Source organism: Anser anser (assembly GCF_964211835.1).
Source record: "Anser anser genome assembly, chromosome: 18".
In the NCBI taxonomy this organism is placed as follows: domain Eukaryota; kingdom Metazoa; phylum Chordata; class Aves; order Anseriformes; family Anatidae; genus Anser; species Anser anser.
Window position 1 is genome coordinate 4,275,466 of NC_139739.1, and position 23,111 is coordinate 4,298,576.

Here is a 23,111-nt window from a genome sequence, read left to right on the forward strand (position 1 = left end):
TGCATCCCTGCTATCAGGAGGAACAGAGAAGTTCAGTCACGCTACTTAAACAAGGCAGCGAACACCGGGAGGTTTAACACTGACATCCAACACACACTTGGGAGCAGAGACTTCTTTGGCAAAGCCCAGCAGCCCTTATTTGCTTTCTGCAATGGTAACACCCTCGAAGCAGGTCTCGGCACGCAGGATGTATCCACGGCACAGCTCATGCTGGGGGCGATGCCGGGGTCTCCCAGCTCTGCCCCTCTGTTTGCAGCAGGGGAAGGGACACGACAGAGCTCTCTGCACCACCAGGCAGGCTGGTCTGCAGCCAAGGCGGCAGAGGGCTGCGCAGAGCGCTGCGCTGGCAAGGCGCAGAGGGCACCTGGGGGCCGAGGCTGCCGGGCACTGCTCGCGCCAGCACTGCGGCACAGAGTGGAAAAATGCTTTCTGCTCGGTGTCGGACTGAGAAAGGGCTCGAACCAGGGCAGATCACATAGCCTGGAGAGAGGGGGTCAGGCTGGACCCCCAGCTCGCGTGCAGGAGGGATGGTGGTTTAAGCCGCACGGGCATGGCCAGGACCCAAGTGTTGCACCACAGTGTGACACAGCAGAGATCCCTGTCCAAAACAGGATTAAAACCAAGCAGCATGGGAGCGCAGGCAAGCCCCGCGGTGCCCAACCACGGAGAAGCAACACAGGCTCTGCTCCAAAACCCCACGAGCAGTTTGTCCTCCCTCCAGATACTTCCCACCTGGACAGAGGGGTTCGTTGCGGCTCAGTGTAAGACAAACCAGGTTCCACAAACCCCTTAATCCCCTCCTGGCACCTCCTACCTGGGCTTTGGGATCTGCAGTCCCACACAGGCAGCTGCATACACATAAAGCTCAGAACCATATAGTGGCTGTGGGTTTCCCCATAGCACACTCCTGCAACACAATGCCACCCCATAATTGTGACTGCATTACCTACATCCTTTTTTTTTAAAAAAAAAAAAAAAAGCAATAAAAAACACAGACAGGAAAGCAGCACCCAGGCTGTAACTGTGCCCCAAAGACAACTATTGCACTTTCCAAGGTAGGGTGCCCAGGGAAGCACCCAGGTCCCTGGTTCAGCAGCGCTGGTGGTGCCTGGGTGGCTCAGGAGGGTGCTGGTGAGGCAGCAGCTGGGTCAGGCCATGGGGTACCACCGCTCTGCCCCATGAGAAACACAGTCTCCACAAACATATAGGAGCTTTAGGGAAGCTTAATGCAAACCCTGCCAGTTTCCTGGAACCTGGCTATCCTCCCAGGCAGATAAAATGCAGGAGGAACCACCCGAGGGCACAGAGGCAGCCCTGGAGCTCTTTCCATCACTTACCACCCTTCATCGCTGGAGGAGTGTATCGCTGCTGCGAGTCCTGCACCCAGGGGACCAGAGCCACAGCCCGTGCAGGAGCAAACCTGGACGCAAGGGCGAGAAGCAGAGCAATCACATCACGTGGAGCAAAACAAAAACTTGTTCCCAAACCAAGGCTCAACACCCTGCACCTGCCGAGCTTTAACCCAGCAGGACCAGGCGGGGCAGGCAGGCAGCTGGCAGCCCCGTGGGCACAGGTGGGGGTAACGTGGGGGCTGCTCCTTGCAGGGGGGTTCCCAGAGAGGTCTGAGCCCCCCCAGCCCCGTGGTGCCAGGGGAGGTGGGATAGGGCTGGAGGGAGGGCTGGGGAACAGCTCCCGGGCTGCATTTATACCGTGATCATAAAAACACCCTGCTGCAGGCGCAGGTGGGGGGGGAGGCTGTGCTATCACTCACCTGCCCTCAGAGGAGCTGGTGGAGGCTCTGGGGGGAAATGTTGTGGACGCCGAGCCCTCAGGGGAGGCTGTGGGCCAGGAGGCGCCCCTTGGCTGGGGGTGGCCTCTCTCCGGCCATGGCCTCGCGGAGCTGGGACGTGGCACGCCGTGCTCCTCCGGGCAGCCTCCTGGGGCTGCGGGCATCGAGAGGAGGTGGCTGTGGCAATCCCTGAGGCCAACAGCAACCCGTGGGGGAACACAGCCGGCTGGCAGCAGGGCACGGGGAGCACACGGCAGGCCTCCGCTGGCCGCTCAGCCTCCGGCCCGGGCCCTCCGCGGCACCACAGCTCCCCCCGGCGGCCTCAGCGCGGCTCAGCAGCGCCCCGACCCCCCCAAATTTCCACACGGGTCCCCCCTGGGCAGCCCGGCACCCCCAGGCACCCCCAGGCACCCTACGAGCCCCCCCAGCACCCTACGAGCCCCCCCCAGCACGCCTGGCAGCAGCGCCGGGCTGCAAAGGGCCGGGAGGTGCCCCCACCCCCCCCCCGAAATCTGTGTTAACAAAGAGCTCTTGCAATTTATTTATTTTTTCCAGTATTTTATTGGTCTTACCTGTATGACAGCAGTGAGCACTGGTAGCTCAGTGTCAGTCGCTGCTTGCTGAGGTGGCAGGCTGAGAGCCGCAGGTTGCAGGTGGATAATTTTGGTTTCAAGACCAGGGAGAATTTACAGCTGTGGTTCAATTATCTCCCTGCGTGAGACATCTCCCTTCGTGCCACAGAAACAGTCCAGCAGTACTGGCCATAAAGAGATTTGGCTAGTCCCATCCTGCCTGTGAGACATGGTTTGGGCATCTAGCTCCGCCTGTGGACCAAGTTCTGGGTTGCTGGGATCCCCCTTTATCACCTGGGCTATACCACAGCTATTTCCATGATAAATCAGGCTAAACCCAGCTGCAGAACTGGGGACACGGCCAGTAAGGAACACGCCAGCTCTGGAGACGGTGGTGGTTTCATCGCCTGTTCTCTTTCTGTCCAATAAGAGGGATGGAGATGTAAGAGGAAAAGTACTGCTTACCCCACTAGGAGGTCACAGGGCTATCTAGACAATTGCAGTGGTTTCCAGTTCACGGTAGCATCCATGCCACATGATGTGCAAGACGTTCTTTGGTACAAGAGAGACCAGGGATGGCCCCACTGTGTTCTTTCCTTGCCAGAGGCACCAGCATTGACCCCTTTGGCTTCCCCAAGGGCTACCCCGACTCCTGGTTAGAAGCAGTGAAGGCAGATGTAGACAATTACTGCTTGGTAGTTAACCAAGAGCAGCCCTGAGCTTTGAGCTTCTTTCCCACCAGAGGATGACCCCATCCCCAGCTAACATCCAGCCCCAGATCCCACAAGACCTCATTTCAGAAATCTGGAATAGTTTTGCCAAATCCCACTAAGGCGATTGTTACTTTCATTATTGCACATAGCTTCCTCCATCTCAAAAGCAGAAGTATTTTGCTTAACACTCAGGCACAGGCACAGCTTCTGCCTGCTCGCCACCCGCATGCTGGTGGCAGGGGCAGAGCGAGGCGACGGCCTCGCAGCATCGATGGTGCACGGCCAGGGCGAGCTGACACTGCGGGGCTGAGCACGCAGCACAGAAAACTGGTCTGGCAGGAGCGATGTGGCAGGTTGGATATGCCAAAGAGCTTTTTGGCAAGGCTCATCTCTCTGTCACCTGAAGCACGGAGAGAGCCAGCAGGCCAGAGTAAAAAGGCTCTGGACTGGAATCACTGGAGCTCAAGGTCATGGCACAGAATAGGGGCTTTAAAAATCACCACTGTGCTCTCCAACACAAGCAAAGGCAGAAGCAACACTGGGCAGGCTCCAGGTACCCTGGAAAGCCTTTAGGAGAGACATGGCTGCTGTGACAGCATCCATAATTGATTTGTAGTGTAGCCTGGTCACATCAAGTGGCAATAAAACCGTAAGTGGCTTCAGGACAGCAAGTCCCATTTGTGTGAGATGAACAGAGGCTCTAAAAAAGATCACTAAATCCCACCAGCACTACGTATACAAACCTTGTTTATTCTAAAGACTCCTATTAAAGTGCCTTTTATTCCTGGCAATAGGCAGTTTTAAATTGCAAAACAATAGATCAGCCAGCAGCAGTCTTCAGTCCTGCCTGCCCTCAGGGACAGAGGGACTGCGGTGAGCGTGGGCCCCTTTTGGCCAAGGGCTCTTGAACGCTGTGTTTTGGGGGGGCTGGACGAGGACATTCCCCACTGTGTGCCCAGCGCAGGAGCACTGGTGCAGAGGTGCTGGCCCGTGGCTTTGCCGAGCGGTGCAAGGTCTCTGCAGAGCTGCCCAGGACAACGTCACCTTCCAGAGACCCCTGGGGATCCAAAGTGGTTCTCGCCCCGCGCGCCTCAGCGGGAAGCATGCTGGGGCCGGCAGCTCAGGCTTCGGCGGCATCCTGGCACGGCGTGCTGGCGTCTTGTAGGAGCGGCGTTGTCTCAGAGAACTGGGGCGGCGTGCTTGGCGTGGCGGGGTCACGCGGGCTCTTCTCGTCGGCGGATCTCTGGGAGGAGAGAGGGCAGCAGTCACAACCCTGCAGTAGTGCTGCAGTCAGACCCTACAGCACGCACACCACACCCCCACCTAGGGCACTCGTGCCCCAAAACCCCTGGACTTCCACGTCCACCCTTTTCCACCCTTTTCTGAAGGCATCTCAAATTGAAGATTTTTTCATCTCCTCTCCTAACAGCGTGAAGTTATTTCCATTCCTGCCCCCCAATACTTGTAGCATCCCCGAACACCCAGCCTGAAGGGCCGTGTCACCAGGTAGAGGGGCTGTGGGGTAAGCCAGCAGGCTGCACAGCACCAGAGAAGGCAAGAGGGAGATGCACAGGGTCTTCTCGTGGCCACAGGCCTGCATATGGATGAATGAGTTGCTCCTGGCCAAGCGTAAATACCAAAAAGAAGCAAAGAGAGGGTGGAAGGAGAGACAGGTAACCGGGAAGAAATACAGAGGCTGTCCCAGCATGCAGGGATGAGGTTAGGAAAGTCAAAACCCAGCTGGAATTCAATCTGGCAAGGGATGTCAAAAGCAACAAGAAATACTGCTCTAAGTACATAGGAGACAATAGGAAGACGTGGGCCTGCTGCTGAAGGAGGCAGGGAACCCCAGAGACCCTGGAGCAAGGAAGACATACCCTTAGTGAAAGAGGATCACGTCAGCATATTTAAGCAAAGCAAGTCCACAAGCCCTGACAGAATGCACCCACAAGTGCTGCTGGCATTGCAAAGCCACTCTCAATAAGCTCTGAACAATCACGGTGACTGAAGTGCCCAAAGACTGGAGGGAAGCAAACGTCACTCGTATCTTCAAGAAGGGCAGGGAGGGCCCAGGGAACCGCAGGCCAGTCGGCCTCACCTCAGTCCCTGGGAAGCATTGGGAACTGTTTCCAGGCACACCAAGTCATCAGGCAGCATGGATTGATTCACCATGGAAAAGTCACCTTTGCCCAACCTGGTAACCTCGTCTGAGGGAATTACTGGCTCAGTAGATAAGGGCAGAGCATGGCCACTGCCTCCTTTCACTTCAGTAAGGCATTTGACATGGTCTCCTGTGAGATTCTCACAGAGAAGCTGGATGGGCAGTGAGGTGGGTTAAAACTGGCTGAACAGCCTGGCCCAGGGGGTGCTGATCAGTGCACAAAGTTACCAGAGGCCAGTAACTGCCGGTGTACCTCGGGAGTCAATCCTGTGTCCAGCCCTGTTTAGGATCTTTATTCATAATCTAGATGACAGGGGCAGAGTGCAACCTCAGCAATTTGCAGGTGACACACAGCAGGGAGGAGTGGCTGATATGCCAGAGGGACCTCGTCAGGTAGGAGAAATGGGCCGGCAAGAGCCTCACAAGCTCCAACAAGGGCAAGTGCAAAGCCCTGCACGTCGGGAGGAACAGCCCCAGGCAGCTGGCTGGAAAGCAGCTTTGCAGAAAAGGACCTGGGGGTACTGTTGGATAGATACCAAGCTCAACATGAGCCAGTAACGTGCCCTTGTTGTGACGAAAGCTAATGGTATCCTGGGCTGCATCAGGCAAAGTACTGCCAGCAGCTCGAGGTGGTTCTTCTCCTCTGTTCAGCACTCAAGACACACCTGAAGTACCACATCCAGTTCTGGGCTCCCCAGAGCCAGAGAGACGTGGAGCTACTGGCGATACTCCAAAGCAGGACCATTAAGATGAGTAAGGGACTGGAGCATCTCATGTGAGGAAAGGCAAGTTGAGACTGCTCAGCCTGGAGAAGACAAGGCTCGAGGGGATCTCACTCATGTATTTAAGCATCTGAAGGGAGTGTGCAAAAACAACAGAGCTAGGCTCTTTTCAGTGGTGTCCAGGGACAGGACAAGATGTTATGGGCACAAACTAAAACAGAAAAGGTTTGAGCTGAACATCTGCTTTTTTTTTTTTTTTTTTCTTTTTACTGTGACAGGCTGCACATAGCAGTGAGAGTTATCTCCATCCTCGGAGATGCTTTAGACATCTGGACATGGCCCTGAGCAACCAGGCCTACGTGGCCCTGCTTGGGTGGGGGTGTTGCAGATGACCTCCACCGATCCCTTCCAACTTCAATGATTCCGTGATTTTGTGCTTCTGTAATACAAACCCAGATATTTGATACATAAAACTCCCTCTTGAAAGCCTTTCCATCAAGGTTCCCTGCATGCAAGAGCGAAGCAAAACCCACCAGCTGGGTGCCTCTGTTACCCCCATGAGTTTTGCCCTTTTAAGAACTTACCTCTGGATCTCAAACAATTGCAGGGGAAAAAGGTGAGAAAAAACATTTCCTCACACCAAACCTATTTTTTATCTCAATCCCTGATGATATTATTAGATCAGGTGCACAGGGAGAAACAATATAAGCATGTTCTTACAGCCTGGGTAAGTGCTAGTATTAAGATATTCATCCTGAATACTAAAGCCAGGAGACAACATTGCTATGTTAAAGACTGCCAAGAAGACACCTCTGGAACACATGGACCGTAAACGTTTCTATTTGATTGGTTTTGAACAAAGTTTAATCAAATCAGGATGAGAGAAGAGTGTGTTACCTTGACTGAGTACGCACCTACAGTCTGGCTTCCCGCAACACTTTAATTGGAGGCAGCTTTCTGGCAGAGGAGGCCTGGTTGGCCTTATTACTGTCTGAGTTCTTTTTATTGCTACTCCAAAATAAAGAGCGTTTTTCCTAGAAGATAATCAGGCTAGTTTATGGTGTACTTTGACATGAAATCCATGGAGGGTCCAATTTTAGGAGGAGATTTTAAAAGATGTTTCAATCAGTGTTTAACTATGATCTAGTTATTAATGAAGATTTCAAAATCTAGGTTAAACTAAGCCCTATTTAAGATTTCGGCATCAAGCCAGTTTTAAAATGGTCTGTTTGCCTTTTAAAGGTGTCATTACACAGGCTGTAGGTCGTGTCAGCAGAGGAGAGCTACAATGCTGCATTGGGGCATGTTTTATGCCTGCACAACAAATATGCACGCTTCCAGGTGCAGGTCCAACAGATGCATTTTAAAAGTGGCTCCACTGTAAACTAGACTAAGATTTAAGTGTTTCACAGCACTTTATCTGGACTGGTTTTACAGCACACCGCTCCCTCTGGAAGCCAGAGACATGCAAGAAACTCTAGGAAGGAAATGGATTAAGCAGGACCTTCCCACTGGCAGACACGTGAAGGTGTGGACAATGCCCCTCTTCAGCGTCCCCTCTGATATCAGCTCTTGCCCCAAGAGGGAGGACTGTGCACGATTAAGCAATCATCACTAGATCAGCAACACTTCAATCAGAAGAACACACCTTGGCTGCAAATTGCTGTCATCCAGTTTACAAGCTCTTATCTATTCATTAGGCAGAGACTTTAATGTGCTGTTGCATAGCTTCCTTAAGAGATTTATAAAGTCATTAAGGCTTTTTATTTACTTTTCAGGTAGTCAGACACTTCCTGCAGTTTATTTTTAGTTCCAGCACTTCATGACGCTTTGGCTGGGCACCCAAATACAGTTGTCTTATACCTGGGTTTGGGACATTTCAAACTGACTGAACAGCTGCTTTTGAGTGAACTTTAAAGCCAGCTTTTCTTCCCAACCCCAGCTGGCATGGTTAAGGCTCTTTGATACCAGGAAGTAAAACTTGCACAAGGCAGGGCGAGGAAATGCCAGCCCAGGGCTGCAGCGGGTCTCAAAAACAGCTGACCAGCAAATACCGACTTTTTTCAGATGTGCTGGTGCTACGCTGAACCCACTTGCATTTGCTGGAGCCACGAGGTTCAGCACACTCAAAGGCTGAGCATTTCGGAGCACAGTAAGGGTTTAGTGCTGAGCCCTAGCCCCTAGCACCGCTCTCACACCACAGGGGAGCCCGTGGAAGAACAAGGGGATTTGGAATCATGTGTTTAAGTCAATTAAGCAGTTGTAGGCTTGGTAAAAATCCAATTACATGATACTTGGAGAACCCTAGAGCTATTTAAAGTGGGCTTGTATTAGCATTTCAGTGAGGGCAGTTACAGGTTGAGCAAAAGCAGCGTCTCGCACATGCTCTCACCTCAGCCCACTCATCCTAATCTTTGCCTTTTCATCCCAGCATGTAGCCTCTTTTTATCTGCAGCTTTAGAGCCAGCTCAAGCCATTTGACTGTAATGCCAAACTAAATAAGCTTGCTTTGATATAGGTTAGGGTAGAGAGCTAGATCTCTACTTCAGCGCTAAGCTCTCTAAAAGCTTTAGCTTTTATCAGATGAGTGTTTTGCAGCTGGATACACAGATCACCATCAAGCGTTTGAGCTGTTTTATATTCTGTCCCCACAGCCTCCTGCCCAGACGATCAGACTCGTGTGCCAGCCAGGCCACCACGCTGCTCTCCCCTCGTGGGGCAGCTCCCACCAAGCTGCCAGCTCCCTGCAGCCTTCAGAGGTCTTGGCATCTTGGTTAGCCCGGACCCACAAAGGTCTGGGGGTCTAACTTCCACAGCTATTTTGGGCAGTTTCACTTGTAGAGAAACAAGTGAATTTCAGGGAAAGACAGGGTCTGGTCTGGGTTGAGAAGCAGCTGTGGTATCTGTGCCCCTCCCATAAGAATACAGCTACGACATTTCATTTGTGAACGAATTGAACTTAAGTAGCCATCCCCTTGAGAAAGCTCTGATTAGATGAGAAAATGGCTGGGACCCTGCAGAGACATACGTATTTGGGTGATAGTACAGACTTGCTGTTTTACATGGAAACCAGATTGAAGAGCTTCTTTCATTAGCGGGATGAGCTGAGAAACGTTTCCTCCTATGGGAGCCACGTCAGTGAGTGCTGCACGCTGAGATGGCCAGAAATGCTTTTAAATTATTGATTTGCAGCCCAATTTCTTGATAGCTGAGCAAGTCCTGCTGTTATGTACTGGCACCATCAGGACATGGTTCTGCTTTAGATTGTAACAGATTCACGGCATCAGCCAATGTTTCATCAGGATTGTTAGATTGTCAGCCCAATCTACATCATCTGATTAAATCTGATTTGACTAACAGCATTTCCCATTTGACATCTGCGACTTCTTACCTGACTCATCATCATGAGTACAGCAGCTGAGATGATGAGCGGGACGCCGAGCCCAAGGAAGATGTACTGCAGGTAGTCTAGGATGGATGGGATCAGCACCAGGCTGGTGTAAAACTGCTTTAGGACTGAGCCTTCAATGTATCCACTCTGCCCAAGAAAGCAAAGTTGTTATAGGCATTTCGTTTTCATCCAGAGCCGAGACAGACCATCTGTGCAACTCCTCTCCCACCACGGGTTAGGAAATTTAGGAAAGACTCACTAAGGCCAGAAGCTTCTACCAAATAGCTGGACATGCACACATCTGTAGGACCGCACTCACTGGCCCACGTTAGCGTGCAGACGCTGGCAGCACTGTTCTGGGCTCTATTTAACCCCACATCTAGGGCAGAGCCAGAAGTTTGCCCAGTATAGTGCAGGGTGTGTTCAGCTCAGAGGGATTAACCATCCAGCCAAGTATTGCAAAGCCTGCTGTTGGCTGCTTAATTAGTCTGTCTGGCTTAAAGCTTTATTCAAAGTGGAGTTTCCCCAGCAATGCAGTTTCCCCCTTCCTGCACAGGACAATCTTCAGAAACAGGTCAAGGAAGGCAGCTCACCTCTGCGAACCACAGCAGCGGCAGCACCACTGGCTTAATTTTCCCTGTTTGACTGTGGGGATGGAAAAAAGAAATAATACACATTTAGATTCCCAGTTGATCAGGCCACAGCTACTGTAATCCTTCCTAAAGAGAAGCATCTGGCAGACCAGCAGTGGTCAGGTTACTGGTGCAAGGATGCCGCAATTCCTGCTGCTGCAGGGAGCTCCCTCCCCTCCAAGGACCAGGTCCATCTAGGGACTTCCATGCAAGAGCGGAGGTGACATTTCCATGTGAGCTTAACTGCCCAACGACAGCTATAAGTGCCACGCCAAATCTGGGCTACAAATACATTAACTCAGTGAACGGGAATGAACTTTTTGCAGCTCCAAGGTATCTCAGTCACCTGCACGGCACTACAGGGTGATACAGCCAAGCTCACAGCATCAAGGTTGTCTGCTGCTATACGCAACAGAGGCAGTCTCCACAATAGAGCTGAAAGCATCTTTTTGGAAAGAAGTATTCAACTGTCAGCTCTGTGAGCTGAGTGTGTTTGGTCTCCCCATTTTGGGGGTAACTCCTAAGCAGCAGCACAATGCAGGCAAACTGCCGCTGTGCCCCACCAGGAGCAGTGCATTCAGAGCATCCGTATTGCATCAGCTGCCCGGTCGGGTGCACAAAACACTGCTGGGGCTGAGCAAACAGGCAGGCACATGCAGCACTGCTAGAGGATGGCAGTTTGAGGTCATCGGAACAGCTGACATTTCACCACATCAGCCAGCTGGCCTCTGCAATGGTAACAACTGGTAATGTCAGAGCTGCCTCATCTCTGAGGAGAGTAAGCTCTGCAGTGACCCCAGAGCCAGCAGCACTCCCTGCTTGAGGGAGAGACGGCCATTTGTAAAAGATGATCACTTACATTATACCAGACACCTGCTTCAAGTACTGATTCAGCTGGAGCCTGATGGAGCAATTCATGGGGACGCCCGTCATCTGCACAGGAGAGAAAAAACAGTTTGTCAGTACAGCCCACATTTATCATGAGAGCTTTGCAGAAAAGCAGCCCTTCGCTTTCCATCACAGCTGCTCTGGGTGCCACCTTCCAAAACAGCGAATTAGACCATCCAGAGATCCACTGCAGCTGCTGCACATGGGGCCAGGAGCAAGGCTGGGGTTTCCACCAGTATACCAGCACTGGTCAATCAGGTACTGCTTCCCAGGCTCATGGAGGGGCAGCCCTGTCCCCAGAGTACTTTGGGGTCTGTCCCCTGCACTTGAAGACCCACTAGCCAGACAGTGAGCTGCATGCAGCAACATCCAGAAGGAATCAGTTCCCTCTGGGTGGTCCGAAGGCAAAAAGCTAAGCTAAACAGGCAGGACTGCTGCAGGAGGCAGCACATGTTCAACAGGCAGACGGCATGAACTCAGGGAGGTGCTTTATGTGACACAAGGCTTGTAGGACCAAACCTAAGCAAGTTCAAATTACCAAGTAGCATACACAACCTGTAAGTGATTCCCTAGGCAGAGTGTTTTAACAGAAACTTCATTTTTTTCTAAGTCTGATGAGCCTCTTCTGTTGCTCATCCTACCTGCACTAGGTTTGAGAATGAGAATACACCAATACCAAGATTCATGCACACAAAGGACACTGAATATTTCTCTTAACTAGGACTACGTATCAACAGCTATCACTGTCCAATAACACAATGACCACGAAAACACCACACTTCAAAGTTGGGTCTTTTGGCACTGGTTTCTCATGATGCTGCAGTTTTGCAACACATTAAGGGCAGAGAGTTTTCATTGGATTGTCCCTGCTTGTTCAAAGCAGACTGCAGCTAGATAAGACTTTAATTGTACTGCTATCAGAAGAGGTTTGATACTGTAATAAACTTAATTAGATTTCCTTAACTGTGATAAGAAAAGCAGAGAACCCAATGCCTAGGTAAGAAGCTTACCTTGCCTTGCCTCAAGAGGGAGATTGGTTTCTTGCTTGAGCTACTACTGAATGTTTGGAAACGTCCCACCCATGGCCACATGCAGAGTGGGCCGTTGGTGGAAGAGCCCAAAGTCTCCTCCCCATCAGCAGCTGGGACAAAGATGACTCAAGACACCTCAAGTCATCACCATCGGAGTGGTGACTTCACCCTTACGTTTAGATATGCAAGAAGCAGCCCAGTACAGAAGCAGCCAGCTAGACGGGCAAGTTGAGATGGTGGAAAAAAACAGCTCCAAAATGGTGGCAACAGCTTCAGCTGCAAAATGGTCTTCAGACTTTGCCAGTCAGCTCTCACAGCAGTATGTGTTTACAGATTTGGGGTGTAACTGGCTGCTGCTGCTAGATACACCTCCTGGTGTTGTGGGCCTTCCTGAGTCAGTGGAAAGAAGCTGACTGTGCTTATCAAAACAATTATGCTTATAATTAGTCCTGCAATTCTCTAGAAGGCTGGCCAGTTATTCAATTAGTTTATGGCTTTAGCGTTTTTATCTGCACATGTCCTCGCCACTTTGCACTCTGGAACCTGCTCAAGTCAGCGCCACGAGAGCAGAGCAAGGCCACCAGGCCGCAGTGACAGGCTCCCCCCACCACCACTTAGCCTGGGCCCGGCCCCGGTGCGAGGAGAGACCCCTCCAAGGGGGCGAGACCGCAGCCGGGCCCCCCACCGGGTGCACGTCGAGGAAGAGCGCGTGGTGCTCCTTGCTGGGGTGCAGGCCTTCGACGGCGTTCACCAGGCTTGGGTCGGCGTTGTAGAAGTGAGGATGGGAGATGAACATCGGTGCATCTGGATGAGAACAAGGACACTTTAAGCCCATCCAACCCCACCTGAGCGTTTTGTGTTGACATTTTTAAGCCCTTGAAATATTTGAGCAGGCTTTTATACCCTTCTCCTTCTTTCCCTCTTGGCAGCTTATTCCACTGGGAAGGTTAAGAGCCCGTGTCTAAGCCTCCTTCTCCCCCACACACCACTCCACACAGCAATAATTCACCATCCAGACATGGGTTAGGCCCCTGAAGCCCGAATTCTCACTCCTGCACGACCTATACTCGCTGTCCAAAGTTAAAATTTAGTTTGGCAGTTAGGCGGCCTGCCTGCTCCCAGCCTGGGGGAGGTGATGGGCCTGGCCAGCTCTCAGCCCTTCCCACAAACAAGGCTGCTGTAGGGCCACGGACACAAGCTTGGGTTCCACCCCCTCCCCCCCTAGCTTGTCTCACATATCTCTAGAGTTTAATATTGGCACAGCAAGGAGGAACCACAGCAGAGCACTCACTCAGCCTACAGGTGCTGACGTTCTGGATGCCAGACTGCCTGCAGGGGCAGAAGCCTTCGTTGGGGGGGTAGTCCGTGCCATTGGCAAAGAGTGTTTTCGGGGCCACAAAGCGATAGGTGGGCACACCCTTAAACTCCCCCGACTGCTCATACACCAGTGTCATGGATCTGGAAGAGTTTCAGTGGAGAAGGATCAGGATTAGCCAACAGGTTCCCAGCCCAGAACTGGGCTCTTATCTTCGCTGGATAAGATGCAGTTGCAATGTAACTTAGACTTTGAGATCAAGATAAACACCCAGAACAGAGCTTTGGATCAGGAATGTGTATCTAAGCCATTTGCTTTCCATGTTTTAAGCACAAATAAAGGGCTGGTTGGGACTAGTTATGAAGAGAAACACACAAGCTTATAAATCTGTTTGCAGACTCCAGATATGATTTGTTTAAGGGCATGTAGTAATCCTCACGGCTGCTCTGCCAGAGATAATACCTTCTTTGTGCAAGCACTGGCTCTGAGATAGAAGTGTTCTGTGGCAGGGGATGGACACTGACTAAATCTGTTTTGCAGCCCAGCTCCAGCATATAGGCCATCCATTTTCCATAGTGGAAAATTTTACCTTCTGACCTACGTTACACAGCAAGATTTTATTTTGGGTACAACAGACCAGTGATTTGATGCTGCATCATCAATACCAGATGTCCAGGGTAGAAGCAAGTTTCCAGGAGGGAAGTTTGCTTCCTTCATGCTCAAGCAAGATTTGTGTGGATGCAGACATCCCAGGCAGGCCAAGGAGACAGCTTACTGCCATAGCTGCCTTCTGACACCAGGATTGAGGAGGGGAATTCAAGGCACGTTCAGCAGTTCAAGGCAGTTCTGGCTGTGCCAAATCCGGGGAGAACAGACTGCTCTGCCTTGTGAAGAGACAGATCCACTTCCTCCACAGGACCCACACCCACAGCGCTGTCCTGCAGCAGTCTCCTGGGCTCACAAGAAACTCAGCTTTCCACTTCATTTTATGCCTTGCCAGGAAACATACTTCATCTCCTAAAAGACTTCTGTAGTTCTTCAAAAACAGGTATATGCATTTAAACTTTGATTACTAGTAAACTTCCCTGCAAGTCCTTGGCTCTGGGTCATTTTGGTATTTGCTGATGCCTCTCGTGTAGAGGAATTCCTGCACTAATGCTTGGCTCAGCTGACTTTGCTTGTTCGTTGAAGAGGTCATTGTTCTCTGTTCAGCATGAGCACTTTGCTTGTTTTGCAGCAACTGCAAAGCCTAAATTAACATTATCTTCCCCAAGCTGGGGACAGGGCTTTGTGCCAGGCTGGCTGCCTCACTCCCCTCCTTCCAGCCTCGTGGAGCTTCCACAGGAGCAGGGCAGACTCCGGGGGTACTTTAACCTCCATACGACCAGCTAACTCAGGGTGTCATACAGATGTGCACAGCTGACCGTGAAGTACTGCATTCACAAAAAAAAATAATGAAGCAGCCTCGAAGCAGCAGCACAGCCCCCAGCACTGCTTGTGCTGGAGCTAATGCAGCATTTCCTTATGACAACCCTTATTTCTCCCTCTCTCTTCCCACATCTTATCTAGACAGGTTATATTCTGCTCGTTCGACATATAAGCCTCCCCAGTGATCTAAAAGGTATTTAGAAATACCATTAAGATGCAGCTAGACAACTATACTACTTGCAAAGCTCAGACACTACAACACCGAGCTGCAGCTGAACCTTTACCTACTGAAACTAGTCCTCAGCACTCCGCCTCGCTGCACAGGTACTCTGCATGCACATCACAAACCCTGCCACCTGCACGGGGACAGCGTGCCTTGCCTGCTGCGGCCTCACCTGCAGGCATCGGGGCTGTAGAACTCCAACGACGTCGGGGACATGAACGGCGGCCACATCTCCCCCGCCGTCCCGTTGATCATGTTGCACCCGGTGCTCCGCCAGTAGTTCACCTGCGGGGTGGATGCAGAGAGAGGAGCTCAGTACTGGAAGCTCGGCGGAGAGCTGGCTTTCACCTCTGCCATTCCTTCCATAGGAACTTGAGGTAGCGGTACTGAAAGTCCTTCAAGATGGAAGAACTTAACACCTGATGACAAGCCTCTTGCCATCTGGCTGCCTTCTGGCAGTTTTGCAGTTGCTTTGACATTAAATCAAAGTTGTGGCAGTTGAGGTCCCACAGCAATTTGCTTTCAAATCTACGACCCAGCAATACAACAGTAACAGCTTTCCGTTTATCCGGCTTGAGATCAGGCACTGTCCCCATATTAGAGGTTTGCCGGCTGACACTTACCTTCTTTAACCCATTCCATGAATCCACCATGTGAACTCTACTGATGTTCTTCATGCCCGTGTACACGGTGAACAATCCGCTATTGGAGTTGTTAAACTGTAGAGAGAAGAAACTAACTTTCAATCCATTATATGTGGCAAGACTGCAATATGTTAACACCTTTGCATGCTTCATTAGCACTAGGAGTGCTTCATGTACTGTAAGCTATTGAAGTTTTATTTTGGTTGCTAGAGACAGCTTCCAACACACGTTTCTGCTTGAGGGGAAAATTAAGGCAGCCTTACACAACCACCATCAATTACACATTGCTGCTCTAAGCAGTTTGTGAAGCGGACAGCCTGGACTCTCAATAGCAAGAACAGTATTTCTGTGATTTTAGCCTTCCCAAGCAAGAATTTACTCACCCCTATTAACATGCCAAATTTCCCCTTGAACGGGATCAGGCCAGGAACAATCGTATTTATTGTGTCTAAAAGAGGGTCGTCATAGCCCCACAGGATGTCCCCCACCGTCCGGTTCATAAAGGCCTCCTGTTTCAGGCCAGCCAGGGCCCCGCTCAGTAAAAGCTTCACGAAGTTTGGCAGGTTTTCCATCATGACAGATGCTCCCTGGGAAAGAAATCAATCTCTGAGACAAAAGCCCTGTATTACCAAAGAGAAATGCATCTTCAGTGCTCAGCAACCTCCCTCTGCTGCCGCGCTCTTCAGTTTTGCAGAAATCCTTTGGACAGACTGAGGCTCACCATTTATCCCACATTTGGGCAGAAAACAGTCTGTGGCAACAGCCACTGAGTGCTCACAGGTTTCATTTCCCCAGATGATGCTCTGCTGAAGTTGTAGTCATGAGCCCAGCTGCTTTGCCAGCCCCTCTACACATTCTGATTTTGGCAGGGTAACAGCCCAACACAACCACCAACACCCAGAAAACTGCATTCTGTAAGCTTAACCACCCCACGGCTTCACCAGACTCAGTCCCTACAAGAAAGTAAGCTTCAGGTTAGTCTTGAGCATCACCACCCTCCCGACAAGCTCGGAAGCCAGTATTTCTCCGGGGAGCAAGTCCTTACCAACATCAGGATGTTCGGCATGACAATGTACTCGTCTTCGGTGCCATTGGACAAGTCCGGCTGGAAGAAGAGCTTCCGATATTCCACATAGGAGACGGTGTCATTGTCATGGAATGTGATGTTTGTTTTGTACCTGAACTCTCTGCAAAGAGATAGGAGGGACCATGGGAACCTTCCCCCGCACAGTGCCGCTGCATTGCCCATGGAGCAAGGATGGGCTGCACAGGCCCGGCCTTGTTCCTGAGCGGAGGAAGGAGACCAAACCCAAGCAAGAAGCCTCGGGGCAGCGGGAGAGGCAGTGTGCCAGGTGCCAGTCACACATCCTGACCATGGTTCAGGTCTGTGGCAGCACTGCAGCCTGCGAGCAGCGCGCTTTGACAAGGCGTCCTCGACGGATGGGATTCGGCAGCAGCCTGCAGGCACCATGTGTTTCCTGCCAGCTCAAAACCCAGCTGCTGAGAAGCACGAGACAAAAGCATTTGTTCCTGACGGAGGAATAAGCCCCCTCTGTCACTTCTCCTACAGCTGTTGAAAAGCCCAGCCCTACCAGCGAGACGCCCAGATAAGCAGATCTGCACCTCCCCACGCGCCGATGCAACGCGCGCGGCAGGAAGGGACCAAACAAGATGGCACAAGCCCCATTGTCAAGCCCACACAGATCTGACACGGAGATCCCGAGTGGTTCCTGGGTCTGGGCACCCTGTGTGCATCACAGCCTTTGCTGCATGCTGTGGGGACAGCCCAGCCTCGCAGCTCTGCCGCAGCACAAGGCTGTCCCCGGCATCACAAGCTGGTTACAGCTCCCTGGGGAGCCGCAGCTCAACCCACCAGCAGAAACAAAGTCCTTTATTGTGGAGCCTCTGTTTTATGGTCCATGATAGGGAAGGGCGCTAATCTTGCTCAGCAGGACATTAATAAGCTTTGCCCCTTTGTTTATTCTTATTCAGTGGAAGTGCAGCCTTTCCCCCAAGCCAAGTGACTGACGTGATCACGACATACAGAATCCACGTGGTCTTACAGTTTGACCCGGCAAGCCCAGGGGAAATGAGGGCATATACATACTGCCAGGCTTCCCCCCAGCACTACTCAAACAGCTTTGGATTAGACCAGTAATCTTCCCGCATGAGCTTGCTTAGGCGGCTGACCTGACTTTGCCTACATGTGCAGGCGCTAGCGTCTTGAATATTGTTATTTATGGGTAAGCTGACGGGCTCATTTCAGCATCTCCCATTACTTAGGATACCACGTCCACAGAGACATCTGGGCTTCAACTATCTTTAGATATGGCAAATGGATTGAGTCCTGCTCTAGGTGGACCCAACCAAGTCTTAGTGCTCCACACTGGTTCTCATGACCAGATCATTCATTTTAGGCGGATTCTGCATCTCATCATGTTAGATGGTAAGTCTTACATCAACCCATGAAGTTTGAAGTTTCATATTGAGGCGATCCCAGCTCTGGAGCTGGACTCTTCAATGCACTGTGAAGATCAAACTGAAACCCAGTCTGGAGATGGGATTTGCCCACCACCATGCCAACACCCCTCACACCTGCGCTGGGACCCTGTCAGCCCAGGTCTGGTTGTCCAGCCCAGGCTCCCAGCACAGGACCAGGCTCCACGACTCACACTGAAGCACCGACCAACCTAACCACCCTGTTGGCCAGGGGTCCCACACATGGTTTTAGCACTATCAGAGCAATTGCCTCACATTTGGGTTGCTTTAAAATCTTGTGCCACCAGGCTCATGCCAGGTGTGCTAATGCGGTGCTCCCCTCCTGAAGGAAGCAGCCAGAAGCCTGGCAGGCAGCAGATCAGCCAAGCTCACGGACCACAAGCAGTACCTGACCTGTAAACGTACGGCCCACGCTGGGTCAGGATTGGTTTCCCTCCCTCGAGGACCTCGTTGGGGTTCAGCACTTCGAAGAGGTGCACCGACAGGTAAAAGGGGACCGGAATGTCTTTCCACATGCCGAAGGAGATGCTGCTGGGGTCGATCCTCACGTTCTGCAGAAAAAGAGAAAGAGGCTTGGTGGCCCCAGCTGAGCACAGCCACCCTTGCCTCCCGCATCGGGCCCGGCTGAAGGAGGCAGTTTCGGCAGGGGATCTCTAGAGGACGCAGAGCGTTTTGCAAACTGAAACAGAGCCAGTTCTAAAACGGGAACTTATGTATGCAGAAGCACCACGTTCGTGCCACAGGATGTCTGTAGGCTTATATACTCAGACTCAGCCTGCCAGACTCCTACCCACAGGGTTTCAAAGCCGTTTCAATGTGCTGGAGGCTTTCACTGTGCTAGACAAGCCGGCACTGAATTCTTTCACAGCTCTGCAGGTTTGACTTGCCTGGCACGAACAAAAACCCTGTTCCAAAGGCTTCCATTCACTTACCAGCTTTGGTAGCTCCACACAGCCAGAACCAGGCAAGGGCTGGGAGAGCTGACTAGTCCTTGGACAACGCAACTGTTTGGGTACCAGCAGGGAAGGCCCACTAAATTCCCCAAAACCAGACAAAGAGAACGGCGATGGCAGCCAAACTGCGTCCAAGTTGCCTTTGCTTCTCCTCACTTGCCATCCTGTGGTGACTCATATTTGTCATAAGGCAGGTCAAAGGCAATCCATGATTGTGTTTTCCATATCACTGTCCCATTTGCTGGGAAATGCCTGCAGAAACTCAACCCCCCCGCCTCCTCCCCAGCACCTCCAGGTGCTGGCACCCGGCCACTTGTGTCTCTGCTCCCTCCCTGCCTCCTGGGGGCTACTTTATGGACTGGCACACCCAGAGCTTGATCACTCTTAATTACCTATTTCTGAGTGCATTCCAGCATTGGCTTTGCTATCTCTGCGAGTACAAGCCCTTGTTACAGTTAAGTAATCCAGCTTGCTTATGGAAGCAGGTCAGATCCACTAATTGGCAACAACATGTGAGCATTATCCAGCTGCAGCTCAGCCCCGCAGCAGCTTGGTTGGGCTCTGCACATTTGATGCTGTGGCAAGAGTGAGAAGTAAGCTGCCAGAAACCTCCCCACGTCCTCCCTTCGGTGTCCCGTGGCCAGGCTGTGCCACCTGCGAGCAGCAGGACTTCGCGTCCAGCCCCCAGCAAACCCTTCCCACCTCCGCATCAACCTCAGCCCTGCCAGCCTCACAGACTTCATAACAAAGGAGGAATTTTAGGACAAGAGCAGCCAAGGTTTTGTTTAGGCTGTTTTGTAACCCTTACTCCTGAGCGTCCAGCAGAGCCTGAACATCTGCTTTCTTTCACTTGTTTGTGCTGTTTGGCACTGCCCGGACTCCTCGTTGCATATGCATGCATTTATATAACCTGCACACAGGCAGATGGAGCTGCATCCCAGTTCCCTGCTGCCTTTCTCAGCCCTCTCCCATCCAAACCAGCAGCTCCAGCTCCCTCACGGGTGCCGCTAAGTCAGGTCTACCCAACAGGGTGGCTGTGGAGTCAAGCTGCTTGTAAGTCAACACGAATACGGTCATGTGTCTGCAATAAAAATAGATTATTTTTTCACTTAGATGGGTTACAAAGTGTTGCTGAGAAATCTGACATCTCCTGACCATGCTGCTCTGTGTTCCTGAGGAACTGAAAGAGACTGGTTACCACTCGTCTCATCCAAAGACAGCGCTGCAAGTCTGGTCCTGGCTTCCAGGAGGGAGAGCATGGGAGCTCCCACGTGGAGAAGGAACGCTACCTGCCAGCATCTGCTAAAGGCAACGAGGGTTCTTGCCTGGATTCGTATCTTAGGCAGGTCCATGGCACTCCAGGTGCTTCCAAGGTTTTGCAGGGCCAGCTCTATAGGCACTCACAGCCGTTCCTCTACACTCCTTTACCAAAGGTATCTTCAAAGCTATAACCTCGTTACGCTAGGTGGTTTTCCACCAGCGTGCACCATCCCGACCTCCCACGCAGAGCTCAGCGAGGCAGGGCTGGCAAAGCAGCCTCCACCCGCCTGCGCAACCCTGCTGCCCTCGAGGCCCCGCTCTTCCTCTCACCCACCACCCCAAATACCAACCCAGAAGTTTCGGCAAGCCCCTGGATACTTCGCACCACCCTAGACATCAGCACTCAGTTTTTCCATTTTACTTTAAGCCGTGTAAGAACTTGGGACCCTTTGGGTCATGCTGAAGATGTGGAGCCCAAGTAGCTGAGACGAAGGGAGACCTGAGGAGAAATAAAGGTTGGTCTTTTCCCCTTCTTCTGTTCTCATTGCAAGGTACCAGGGACTAGCTAGTTGGGTAGAAAGAATCAAGATTATCTAAAGGAAAGGAAGTTTTCTTGCACTGAGCACATCACCCCCGTTCTAGAGGTGCCTTCAGCCTTCTGTTTGCAGGTACCAGCTCCAGATGGCCACAAAATCAGACAAAGACTGACCCGTACTGCTTGAGCCAAAACGCTGGTTGGCTTTGCCCAGCCAGCAGCGCTTTCGGAGGATACGTTTCAATAGAAGCTGGTTCCTAGCAAAGACTTTTTGGCACAGGTAGCTCCAGCCACTCGCTGTTCGCCTCCTCTGCCAGGGGCACACAGCTAGGGGCCGGCTTGGGTAGGTGCGAGCCTGGAGAAACGGCCAGGCAGTTGGGCAAGGGGGAAAAACAGTTGGTTGGGTATGAGCCCAGGCGCTGGGATCGGCAGCAAGGATCCGGTAGCTGCAGGGGTGCCCCTGAGCAGAGCCCAGCAGCTGCCCCAGGCCAGGCACGGGCTCCAAAGGGACCCAGCGCTGGGCAGAGCCGAGCCGGGAGCGATGCTGGGGAGAGCACGGGGAGGGGAGCAGCCCCCGTTCCCTGCTCCCTGAGCTGCTTGGGGGGAGGAGGTAGAGGAGGGTGGATGGGGAAGAAGGTGGTTTTGCTTTCAGCTTCTCATTGTTCTTGTCTGTTATCGGCAACAAATTATATTAATTTCCCTACATTGCATCTGTTTTACCTGCTATGGTAATTGGTGGGAGACCTCCCTGTCCTTATCTCAGCCCTCGAGCCCTTTCCATTGTCTTTTCCTCCCCCTGTTCTTCCGAGGGCAGGGAGCTGGAGAGCAGCGGGGGGAAGCTGGGCTGCCCAGCACAGCCCGCGGGCTTGCTACTGGGGATAACTGGTGTGCTGCCCGCCGGGACAGCCTCGCTGGTCCCCGGGGCTCCGTGCAGCGGTTCCTGAGCAGAGCAGCACCTCGGTGCACAGCCCCACAGCCACGGGGACAAACGGGGGTGCAGGACCTCTCCTGTGGGTCACGGAGGTCTTCACGGGGCCGACTCCAACTCCTCAGTCTCGGAGATCACCCCACAAAGAGCTTTTCCAGAGCACCCCAGCACGCCACCCGTGCCACCGCCAGTCGGGAAAGCTGCACGAGCGAGCCCGCATGCATAGGTACGAAAGGAGCGCCCAGCACCACCGGCACCGTCACCCCCTCGGCACACAAACCCCTCGTAACGGGGTCGAGCCCCCTCTCAGCCCCCATCCCGCTCGCCATCACCAAGCACGGAGCTGCCCAGGTACAAAACCCCGACAGCACGCCGAGCAGCCAGAGCGAGCGACACCGAAGCCCCTTCGGGGCCCCGCTCTCCCCTTCCCCAGCACCGCACAAAGAGGGGAGCGCTGCCCCCGGCCCCACAATTAGGGGGAACGTGCCCCCCCGTCCCGGTCCCGGTCCCGCTGACCTTGACCACCTGCTCCTTGACGATGGCGGGCCCGGCCAGCAGCAGGCAGACCCCCAGCAGGGCGCAGGCCGCCCCGGCCAGCCCCAGCCCCACCGCCGCCCTGCGCCGGGCCGCGGCCATGGCTCGGCGAAACGGGGGAAGGAGCGGAGCCGGGGCCCCGGGGCCCCCGCCCGCAGCTTTATGGCCGGGCCCCTGCGGCGACGGCGGGGCGGGGACCGGGGCGGGGACCGAGAACCGGGGCGGGGACCGGGGACGGGGACCGGGGCCGGGCCGCCCCCACCGGCCGCGGTCCGCCGGGCGCTGGCCGGGGGCTGCAGCTGGGCGCGCCGAGCTCCGGGGCTGTACGGCCTCAAAGGGTTTTGTTATTGTTGTTGGGTTTTATTTATCTTTTTCTTTTTTATTTATTTTTTGCACTGACGCACTTATTAACAACAAAAAATATATATCTTAGAGCATTGCACTGCTTTTTTTGGTCCTGGGGGGGGGGTTTGGCCGTGATTTGTGGTGGCCAGTTCATTATTTGCCTGTGCATGGCTTTGTTCAGAATAGGAAAACACTGTTCAAATCAGTTCTTCTTCCAGCTGTTTTTTTTTTTTTTTTGAATCATCAGATTTCCAGGGAAAGGCTTCACCGACCTGTGATGGGGACCTAAGCAGGGTCCCCCCCTTGGGGACCTCAGAAAACCCAACCGGGCTGCAGGGCCTGATTTTTTAGATGGCCCAGTTCTCTTCACTCTCACCTACACACCCGCCCCCAAATGAGCTACCTGCATTTAAGGAGCCCCATTACAGACTGCCCAAAGCTCTGCTGAAGGGCTTTTGGACTTTTAATTGCTACCTAAGCTTGAGTGAGTCAAGAGGGCAGAAAAAGCAGACCACCACAAGCTGTGTTTGCACTTGCTCGGGGCTGGT

At 52.6% G+C, this 23,111-nt stretch overlaps 2 protein-coding genes across 3 annotated transcripts in view; both read right to left on the reverse strand.

Annotated features, from left to right (window-relative positions):
* The window catches only part of LOC310883681 (uncharacterized protein), a 113,253-nt gene extending 110,833 nt beyond the window's left edge, over positions 1–2,420 (reverse strand). Inside the window, exons 1-2 of the mRNA XM_083804463.1 lie at positions 2,362–2,420; positions 1,338–1,420 (exon numbers count right to left, since the gene is read on the reverse strand). The gene's annotated coding sequence lies outside the window, so the exon portion shown is untranslated. The remainder of the gene's footprint in view (positions 1–1,337; positions 1,421–2,361) is intronic.
* Positions 2,421–3,804: 1,384 nt separating this feature from the next.
* On the reverse strand, positions 3,805–22,415 carry SCARB1 (scavenger receptor class B member 1). Of its 2 annotated transcripts, none has more exons than XM_083804440.1 (12): positions 22,201–22,415; positions 18,402–18,559; positions 16,555–16,696; positions 15,893–16,096; positions 15,489–15,584; positions 15,038–15,150; positions 13,191–13,357; positions 12,585–12,703; positions 10,840–10,913; positions 9,942–9,993; positions 9,349–9,495; positions 3,805–4,317 (listed from the first exon to the last, which is right to left on the reverse strand). In XM_083804440.1, the coding sequence occupies exons 1-12, from the start codon at positions 22,318–22,320 to the stop codon at positions 4,195–4,197; spliced, it is 1,515 nt and encodes a 504-aa protein (XP_083660566.1). In that variant the 5' UTR covers positions 22,321–22,415; the 3' UTR covers positions 3,805–4,194. The 2 variants fall into 2 exon arrangements, with proteins under 2 accessions (XP_083660566.1, XP_083660567.1); XM_083804441.1 differs by lacking the exon at positions 3,805–4,317 and adding an exon at positions 6,202–6,396 and having other exon boundaries at positions 22,201–22,412.
* Between the last annotated feature and the right edge of the window lie 696 nt (positions 22,416–23,111).

Excerpts from the sequence above, each read along its gene's own strand:
- SCARB1 (XM_083804440.1), bottom strand. The coding sequence starts at position 22,320 with ATGGCCGCGGCCCGGCGCAGGGCGGCGGTGGGGCTGGGGCTGGCCGGG. Across the intron at positions 16,097-16,554 it reads TGCCGAACATCCTGATGTTG|GGAGCATCTGTCATGATGGA; the intron begins GTAAGGACTTGC and ends TTTCTTTCCCAG. Across the intron at positions 13,358-15,037 it reads TACAGCCCCGATGCCTGCAG|ATCCATGACACTGGTGTATG; the intron begins GTGAGGCCGCAG and ends AAACTCTTCCAG.